Source organism: Cornus florida, unplaced genomic scaffold (genome assembly GCF_030987335.1).
Source record: "Cornus florida cultivar Cherokee Brave unplaced genomic scaffold, ASM3098733v1 CherokeeBrave_3.0.0_Hap2_Chr11, whole genome shotgun sequence".
Lineage (NCBI taxonomy): Eukaryota > Viridiplantae > Streptophyta > Magnoliopsida > Cornales > Cornaceae > Cornus > Cornus florida.
Window position 1 is genome coordinate 46,188,392 of NW_026775581.1, and position 9,870 is coordinate 46,198,261.

The following is a 9,870-nucleotide window of genomic DNA, read 5'->3' on the forward strand; positions in this document are numbered from 1 at the left end:
AATGTCATCATCCAATGCATCAAAGTGTTTCCACACAAATGTCAACAAGTGGACCAATGAGAATGTGACACTTGTGACACTTTTTCAAAAATTGCAAAAAAGCCCTTTTTGAAAATATCTTCCAAATTTAATAGCAAAATGGTCCCCAAGATGAAAAATAATTACTTTATTTAACTATACTAAAACCCCACAAGTTAAGAAGAATTACACTAAAGTATGCATTAATGCCCCTTTATGAAGGAAGTAAGCAATCAACATACTTTTCTAGAAAAGTAAAAATACCACTATCATGGAAATCAAATATCATGAATGCATGCAAAACCGGAATCAAATCCGAGTACAAAAGTGAGGTTGTGAAAGGAAAAAGGATAAACAAGAAAAAGACAAAATGTGAATAGTGTTCGGAAAAATAAAATATGGAAATGACACAATCCCCAAAGGAAGTTGTCAATCCAAGGAAAAGAGTCTCAGAAATCATTCCAGAGCACTCGAGACAACATCAAGTGATGAAAAACCGAACCCAAAAAGGAAAAGACAACGGAAAAAAATTATCCGTGAAAATCTGGGTTATTACAAGTCGCGTCGGGATAATTATTTCTTCAGAGAACTCATCGTTCTCACAGACGGCGCCAGCTGTTAATGCGGAAATCCTCACGACGGCGTTTACCTATAAAATAAAGGGACGTCATTTCGAATGGCACCGGTGGGGTACCGGTCGAGGACCCTCCGACGATCAAGTTAGTACTTGTAATCGTATCACATAATAATTATATACATTCTGTTTAGGAGGTTTTTTTTCGTACCTTCTTTAACGGCTTAGTGCCCTATTTATGGCTGTCGATCGTAATCAAATTGGTTCCGTGGGAGATCTACTTGTGTGAGATTAGAAGAGATCGTCTGTTGCCAGATTTGTTGGGGGATATGATTTACTCCTTTGACTTTTCCTCACCCTGTTGAACCACGTCATCATTCATTATACTAGATAAAAAATGTCATCATTCTTATCCGATAGAAATCTTTATCTCTGATAACGAAATATGTCGAAGAGGTCTGGCGGCTATTCAAGGTAGGTTATTTTTCCCTATCAGAATGAACATGCCTGCGTTATTCTCATGTTTAAATGATGTCCCTAATTTAAAGAGCTGGAGTGGACTATTACAAATGGTATCAGAGTTGGAGCTCAAACAGAATTATGGCCAACAAAGACTATCAACGATTCTGACAATGGCGATGAAAACCAATAAAGGCCCGATCTTTTTCGTTTTGTTTTTTGGTTTTCACTTCTGTATTCTTTTATTGGCCTCTCTCTCTCCACCCACCAGCCACCAAAGATATACACATCTCATTGGGTCAACAAAATTTGATACGCATATCAGGAGAAGATAGAAAGAAATTTGGAGTGAAAATTACACAATTAGGAGGAGAGAAAGAGTATGTGTATATATATGTATGTGTGTGTATATATATATAAGGTTCTCATGGAAAATTTGAAGAATTTCTCCATCTAAAACAAATATGTGGTAATTCTATTAGAATGAAAAATGAAATAGACCTTATGCTTGTATGGTGGAAAATTTGGCATCTTGATTTACCTTCCTTTCATTTTGGACTTTTTAGACAACTTACTTCTGGATCTTGGAATTTTCTTTTTATAGGCTGTTTTTGGTAGTTAAGCTACACATTCCTATACCAATTAGATATTATTGTGAGAATCATTTATCCTCGGAATATCCATTTTTCACTCATATCTCAAAATTATTATTAGAAATTACCTCACCCTTGGTTACTGACTATATGTTTCCTTTCCTGCTAGTTGCAGAAGCATCATAAAGCAGTATTCTGGCTCTTTTTATTTTCATATTTTGTCTTTCTCCTTCATATATATATATATATATATATAATGTAATTGTAAATTTGAAAAACATTTAGGATAATTTAGTCTTTTAATATAATTTTTAAGTTCAAGATTTCTTTTGACAAAGTCATAGGGTATTTGTGTAATTTAATTTTAAGTTAAAGATTTCTTTTGACAAAGTCAGAGGGTAATTGTGCCATTTTATAGGGCGTCACATGACGGTTGGAGTATGAAAGAAAAACGAAACAAACGTTTACAGTATGACTGATAGTAATTTTCGAATGGTGTTTTAATATGATATTTGGCCAAACTTGAAGGGTCTTAGTGAAATTAACTCTAAATTTTAATTTATCATGCCACTACAATACATGGATAGCTTTCTTTGAGGCAATGATATACTTTCCATAAGAGAATGAACATGCATGTTCTCAAGTTTAAATGATATTCCAAATTGAAAGAAATGTATCATGATTCGAAATTTGAAACTGAGACATGCTATTTGGTTGGATATTGGCTTAATATGGTAGTGTGAAAAAAATGGTACACTATTGACTAAAACCAAATCGCATTGCACGCATTATTTGCACTTATATATGAATCATAATACATTAGACTAACCATAACAACCACCAACCCGTATACAATTTCGGTCACCCCAAGTCTACATTGTTAGTGTAGATGGGTGCACCAAGAGTCAGCCGCAGAAAGGACAGAGAGTGTGAGAGCACCCCAAGTCTACAATGTGAGTGTAGACAAAAATTGAATTATTTTATAACTGCGCAGTATCTGAGGTATTGCATACTTTTTTTCATAAATCGTAAGTGAAGTATTGTGACCATCGTTGACCAAGGAAGATCGAGGATCAAGTCTCTAAAGAAAGACTAATGGATGCATGTAAATCTAGGGGTGCATAACAGAATCGGAATCGTAGAATCGGAACCGTGAGAATCAGGAACCCTTTTTTCCAGTTCTCACGGTTTCCGTTCCGGTCTCGATTCCGAATTTAGGAACCGTGGATATACGGTTCCAGTTCCAACCCATGGGAACCAGTAAGAACCGGAACTGTATACACACACACACACACATATATATATATATATGTATTATATATTTAATTTTATACTAAAAAAGAAGTATAAAAAACCTATTTTTTTAGTTTTTTGCCCTAAATCTCTCACTCTCTCAGTCCTTGCCTCCTCTCAATCTCTCATCTAAACAGACGAAGTGACAAACCCTAAGCTAACCCTCGCCTCCTCTGAAGTCTGACCTCTCATCGCCCTCGCCTGAGTAAAAGTTGTGTTTGTATTTCAAAGAAAAGCAACTTAGACAGAGAAAGTGAAAGATGTGTTTGGTGTTCGTGTGTGATGAGGACGAAAGGGTGATATCTAGGCAATCGGCACCAGGGTCGTGTCCGTACTATGGAGGGATGATACATGCCAAGGACGTTGAGAGTCAATGGAGGTTCTGTTTCCTGCCTCTATATTTTAGGACCAAGAAAAAGTACTATTGCAGTATGCGTGCTAGGCGTTTGGTCGTCAAATACTAAGACTATTTGTAGATTGAAGCGATGAAGATAGTGGTTCTCTCCTCATCAGAACAATTGGAGACCGATCTCAAATGGGTTAGCCTGATGATTAATGACTACTACTTTAATTTGTTTGGTTTGTTTGCTCATCTTTTTTTTTTTTTTTTTTTTTTTAATTTTTTATTTATGTATATGTATATATATATGAATCATAGGATACATAGGTATGAATATATTGATGATGAAATACTTTTTTGGTAAAATATTACTTTGGTGTATCTTGAAGTTTAGTATTCTTTTTTAATTCTATCACTTGTTTTTTTGTTTTTTTTGTTTTTGTTTTTGTTTTTTTTTTTGAGAAGTATGATTTATAGAAATAAGGGGTATTAATGATTACTAGTATTGGACTGTGTTGGAGTCTGTTTTAAATTTTCCTTATCAAAGGTAGCCTAAATCACATTGATTTAGTTTTGAATTTTGTAGATGGCTAACTATGGTAGTGTAATTATAGAGAAGTCATTTTCTTTTGCTTTTACCATGGATGAACATAATTCTAAAACCTTTATACCTAATCCTTAAAGGAAAAAAACCAAACAGTTAACGGTTCTCATGGAACCGAACCGTTTCTACGGTTCGGTTCCATACTATACGGTTCCTGTTTCGGTTCTATTTTCAAGGAACCGTCGTGAACGGTTCCGATCTAAACCGTGTGCACCCCTATGTAAAACTTCTTACTAGTAACAATGATATGTGTTATATACATGGTAGTTTTCAACTGTGAACATTAATCCTCTCTAATGCATTTTTTGGTGTAATGTAATTTCACCATTTTTTTCAAAAAATTAATTAAAATTATTACTTTAAATGGTGAAATTTCACAATTTTTACTCACAAATAAAAGTAATGTGTGGAAGGAAATTTCTCACTACTCAGGAGACGCCACATGTCAACAGAGTAAATAAAGAAGCCCAACCAAATAAAGCAGCCCAACAAATAGAAACCCAATACCAGAAATGACCTTAAGGCAATAAATTGCCCCAAAGAGGCCAGCAAGGAAAGGCCCAACACTAGGAGCACTTCTAAGATCATGTGCCGCCTCATCAAGCCTAACCTAGATAGCAGCCAAATATAACTGGCAGTAATGCCTAGGATAAATGATGTGCAATAATAAACATTCAAAGCAATATCTGTAACGGCCCATAACGGTCCCTAAGAATTCTGACTGTAACCAGTATAAATACAAAGCCCAGAGAAAGGCATCTGATTCACTTTGTTATTTGCCATTGTTCTTCCTTGATCTCATTTCCATTCTTATACTCTTTTGTTTGTGCTTGTTCTTAATTGAGTGTTTAATCCTTCGGGTCGAATCATCATATTCGAGCCAAAATTTTGTACACTTACACTTTAGCACCTAATGTGGGAAAGGATTAGAAGCCTCTCACCACCATTGTTGAATCCTTTAATACATGCGACATCGTTATGGAATGGCAACGGGATCAGACGCCGCTCAAATGAAGTAGCTAGAAATCATACAAAAAATACGTGAGGAGATGCAGGAACAATTCAATACCATACGACAGGCAAGCGAGGCCAGTGCTCAACAAATCAATACTTCGAGACAAGCTAGCGAGGCAAATGCCGCTCATATCAATGCCCTGCAGTAAGAGAATGAAGAGCTCAAAGCCGTCATTTAGTTGGCCAACATGCCTCCTCCCCCAGCTACCAATCGGCAGATCCCCAGGGTCAGCAACACGAATGGGAGAATGAATAGCCAAACTGCCCCCCAGCCCAGCTGTTCAAGATGACAACAACAATCCTCAACAATTTAGGGTCCCTCCAAACCCTGACGCACCTTGAACAACACCTGAATAGAATGTAAACGATGCGGCCAATCATTCCAAAGTTACGATAGAATCAACATTGGGAGTGCTATGTCATACGCGAACACAAGGCTTTGAAGATCACGCCGAATCTGAGAAACGCAATACTCTATTGCCAAAAGAGTATCTTCAGCATTTGACTGGTAACAATATCCTAGCAAGCTTCAGGAGAGAAGTGGACGAACAGATCAAAGGATTGAAGGCCCAGATGCCAGAAGACATGGTAAGGGAGTTCACAACCTCCATAATCAAAACCTCTTTCACCGATGAAATAGAATAAGTTAAGAGGCCAAAGAAGTTTGTTATGCCAAAACTCATCAAATTTGATGGGATCGGAGATCCAATGAAACATCTAGATCATTATAGTCAGGAAATGACCCTGGACGCTCAAAATGATCTATTCCTGTGCAAAATATTCCCATCCAGCCTAATAGGGGAAGCACTGGAGTGGTTCAAAAACTGATTACACAAATCAATCCTGGATTTCAAAACATTGTGCATGGTATTTCTGGTGCAATATTGCAGAAATAGAAAGCAGAAGAAAACCATATCCAGTCTGTTCACTATATGGCAAATGAAAGGGGAAAAACTCAAAAATTTCCTGACCAGGTTTAATATGGAATCTTCAGGAATCTCCGACTGTAACCAAGCAACCGCTATGGAGGCATTCAAAATAACAATGATTCAAGGTATCAGGTTCAATGATTTATTAATCAAGAAGACTCTGGTTAACATGTCAGAGCCAAATGCAAGAGCCCAAAACTACATAAGGCTCGAGGAAAATGAAGCCAACAGGAAGCACAGAGAAACCCTGGTTATAGTGGAAAGCCACTCCCGAGAATAAATGAACATTCCAAAGGCTTAGCGAGAACCACCGAGTTTCGAGAATAGAGCCCCAGAAGAAAGGTCGTGTGACGACCCTGGATTTTTCAACCTAGTGTGCCCTATGATGACCCGAAATGGATCCAAATATGTGGAAGCAAAACATAAACAAGTTCTTAGAGATGTACGTCATTTCTAAGACATAAGAATGGCCCTTCGACGAATTTTGAGGCTCAACGGAAGCAAAACGAAGACAAGGGCATCAAAATCCTACAAAAGAAGGACCAAAGAGTAAAATGACCATTTTACCCTAAGAGGAAGGAATTTGACTTCCAACAAGTCAAATTAGATCAAAAACATCATTTGGCAACTTCACATGAAGTCCCAAGGCCAAAGGAAGAGAAATCCCAAATAAACCCTATTCCGGTTCGAACCAAATATGACACCTTCTTCACTAAAACTTGAATATCTTGATCTATAAATAGAATCTGAAGCTGAAATTGGTACGATTGGAAAAATATTTCAACGTGGTCTATTTAGACTCAAGAACAGACCAATTCGGAGCTAAAATAAAGGAGATACGATGATTTGAAGTCGGAGGTGCAGTGCTGAACCAAGACACACACACACACACACACATGTGAACAGTACGGAAGAGCGCTCGTCCAAGGGTGACGAGCACTCGTACAGAGCACGCCCTAGGGCAAAAACCCATAGCCCTATTTACGAGTGCTCGGCCTGTAGACAAGCTTAGCAGTTTTTTGAGTTTGAAATGTGATTTTGAGGACTTTCTAGGCTTTTTTTGAAAAAAACACAAAGAAGAACCCCCCCCCCCCCCCCCCCCCCCCGCCAAAAAAAATTCATGCTTTCTGTGATACCCTTCGAATTTGAGACATGGGTTGATCAGGCCCAAACCCAATCCCGAGGGAAATATCAAACAATTAATATTTAAAAAAACACGGAATACAAATGAAATAAGAAATAAATAAAAGTTGAATGAATTATAGAAAAATAAAATCCTTTAAAATTAAATGCTTCAAATCTAGCATTTCAAAACCCTCCAACAGTTTAACAACTCGGGAATCCATCTCTAGTGGACCCCTAATTAAAACCAACTGAAATGAAAGTAAACTGAAAGAATATCTGAAGTTAAACCACGGAGAGAAGTCCTATGTCGTCGGAAGAGTGAGTGATAGTCTCTACTTAGCACGATCGAGTCTACGACTGGAACTGTCAAACACCTGAAAAATAGAAGTGGGTCAGGCCCATGAACAAGTTCTATCCTACTATAATCCAAACAGAGACTCGATACGCATATACATCCTAACCAACTTAACAATAACTATATAGTTCATAAATATATATATATTCACACTAAAGGACTCTCACTGGACTACAGGCCGGTCTCAACCTGAATAGAGGCAACATGCAAAACACACCCGAAGTGGGCATGTATACCTAAGCCTAACAGGGTACACCTCTAACCATCATAGCCAGCTATGCATCCCAATGCATATATACGCCCTAACCATCGATCCTGAGACTCAAGCTCATATCGAGGTACTATAACAATATATTTAAAATCCGTCCAGAATTCATAGTAGTGCCGCTCAACTATTCGTTGCCTTGACACTACAAATCAATAGGATTTAACTTTTAGTTAATCCATTCCTTAATTCCAAAGTAGGTAGGGCTTAGCGTTTTGGAGCTAATCCCCTTAGTATGCCACCGTCCCATACCGGTGCATACAATCCATCCATCCAGCAGTTGATAATACAGACAATGAATGTAAATATCAACTAATCCATAAATCTAACAATTGATAATAAAAATATTAAATATAACCATCAATTGTTCCATAATAAGCATAGTAAAATTATGTATTTTAACATGCTGATTTTACAATACTCAACCAAAATCCAACAATTGACAATACAACAGTATATGTAAATATTAATTTATCCCCAGAATCCGTTTAATTGACAAAACATAAATGTACACATCAATTAATTCCATAGCGAGCATAATAAACGTAGGCGAACTATCATGCTTCTAATACCAGTCCAACAATTTATGCAATAATTGCTGAAATTGAAACATTAAGTAATCCTTAACAAGCATAATTAAATATATATATTTTAATATGCTTAACTTATTCCACTGTTACATGATTAGAATTGGATAATTATTTACAGAAAAATTGCTAGAACAACATAAGCAATCGCATCCCCTAATAGTTTGTAGCTTTGTTAGGAACTGTATACTGTTCAACCTATAAACCCTAGGTGGTTTATTATCCATTCCCACATCCTCTGGAGCTTTAATACAACCTCAGATCTCATCTAAGTTCCCATGTACAGTCCCTGAATACTCCAGAAAGTTCAAAAACCAACCCAGAAGCAAAAATATGCCAAAAATGCATCAAAAGGGGGTGGAGCCGCCTCCCCCTTGAGTGGAGCCGGCTCCACACCATGTGGAGCCACCTTTACTTCCCTTGGAGCCGGCTCCACCCTTATGGGGAGCCGCCTCTACTCACAGGAACCCATACTGCTTGTTTCCTTCACCCGTTTCACCTTCAGTGACTTCCATGCCTTCTGTACTCCATAGTTAAGGTTCCTACTGGTTAATACTAGGTCCTAGTGTGTTTCAGAGATTATAAATTCATTATTTGATAAACAACATCAATTACAACAAGAATTATGCAAAGAAGATTTTAAATCAAACAAATACCACATCGTGAACACCTACTGTTTTGATCATATAAAACATGTAAACCAGTTTTAATTTAACTGTTATTTAATCCTAGAATTGTGTTAGGCATGTAAAGAACACGAGCCAAAGGAAAAGAGTTAGGAATAGAATTTGCCTGTGAGATTTTGAATTAAAAAACTCTACGCCGTCTTCCTAGATTTTCCGGCGGTTCCTACTATTCCCGACTCCTCTGTTGCCCTTGGTTCCAACCACGAACCACACTCCTTCCTTCTCACCCTAGTCTGACCTTTAATCCACGGTTGAAACACTAACTAGTTCCCTCTATTTCTCTCAGCCTTACTGTATATGTGAATAGGGTTTTTTGATTCCTAAACCCTAAGCTGACGTCTAATGATACATTTATAGGCTTAAGGAAAACCTAATTCCCCATCATAAGAAGAGACTAAGTCGGCTAACCATGAAAAACTAAAACCCTAAAAATAATAATAAATAAGAAAACAATTAAATCAAATTTCCACGTAAACATATATTTAAGACAGAATATAATTAAAACGAATACTCAATTAAATAATTCAAATAAATACAACAATTAAATAAAACAAATACTACAATTAACTCAACTAATTAACAACAATTAAAACAAATAAACAAACAGCCAAATAAATACATAAAAATACAAAAATTACAATAAAACCATAAAATAAACTATCGAGACTATCCTTTTAAAATTAGAGGTATTACACTTTCTACCTAACCAGGTGGACGGAAACAAAAAAAACTTCCTGTAAAATGTTTAGAATGTCCCTAGATCAGATTAGGCTCAAAACGGCGAAAATACAACTTTGCACCAAGTATGCATTTGACCCCAAATGCATTTCTAGGATGAAAGGAATATGCACGCAAACGTAATAAGTGATTTTGAGCGCGCAGGAATGGTTTGCAGCTCCCGAAAATGGCCGATACAAAATACGACCTATCAACGGCCAAAACTGACAAAAATGAACTAGAAATGGAAAATTTGAAAACCAAAATTAACAAATGATTTCAAATTACTATTTGGCCCTTGGTAACACTTC

The 9,870-nt window shown here is 36.8% G+C and overlaps 1 protein-coding gene across 1 annotated transcript; it reads left to right on the top strand.

Moving 5' to 3' along the window:
- The first annotated feature begins 3,197 nt into the window (after nucleotides 1–3,197).
- Nucleotides 3,198–3,921, top strand: LOC132286992 (uncharacterized). Its single transcript, XM_059789451.1, has one exon. It carries the CDS (start codon nucleotides 3,198–3,200, stop codon nucleotides 3,399–3,401), a length of 204 nt encoding a protein of 67 aa, XP_059645434.1. The 3' UTR covers nucleotides 3,402–3,921.
- Nucleotides 3,922–9,870: the final 5,949 nt, after the last annotated feature.

Excerpts from the sequence above, each read along its gene's own strand:
- LOC132286992 (XM_059789451.1), top strand. The coding sequence starts at position 3,198 with ATGTGTTTGGTGTTCGTGTGTGATGAGGACGAAAGGGTGATATCTAGG.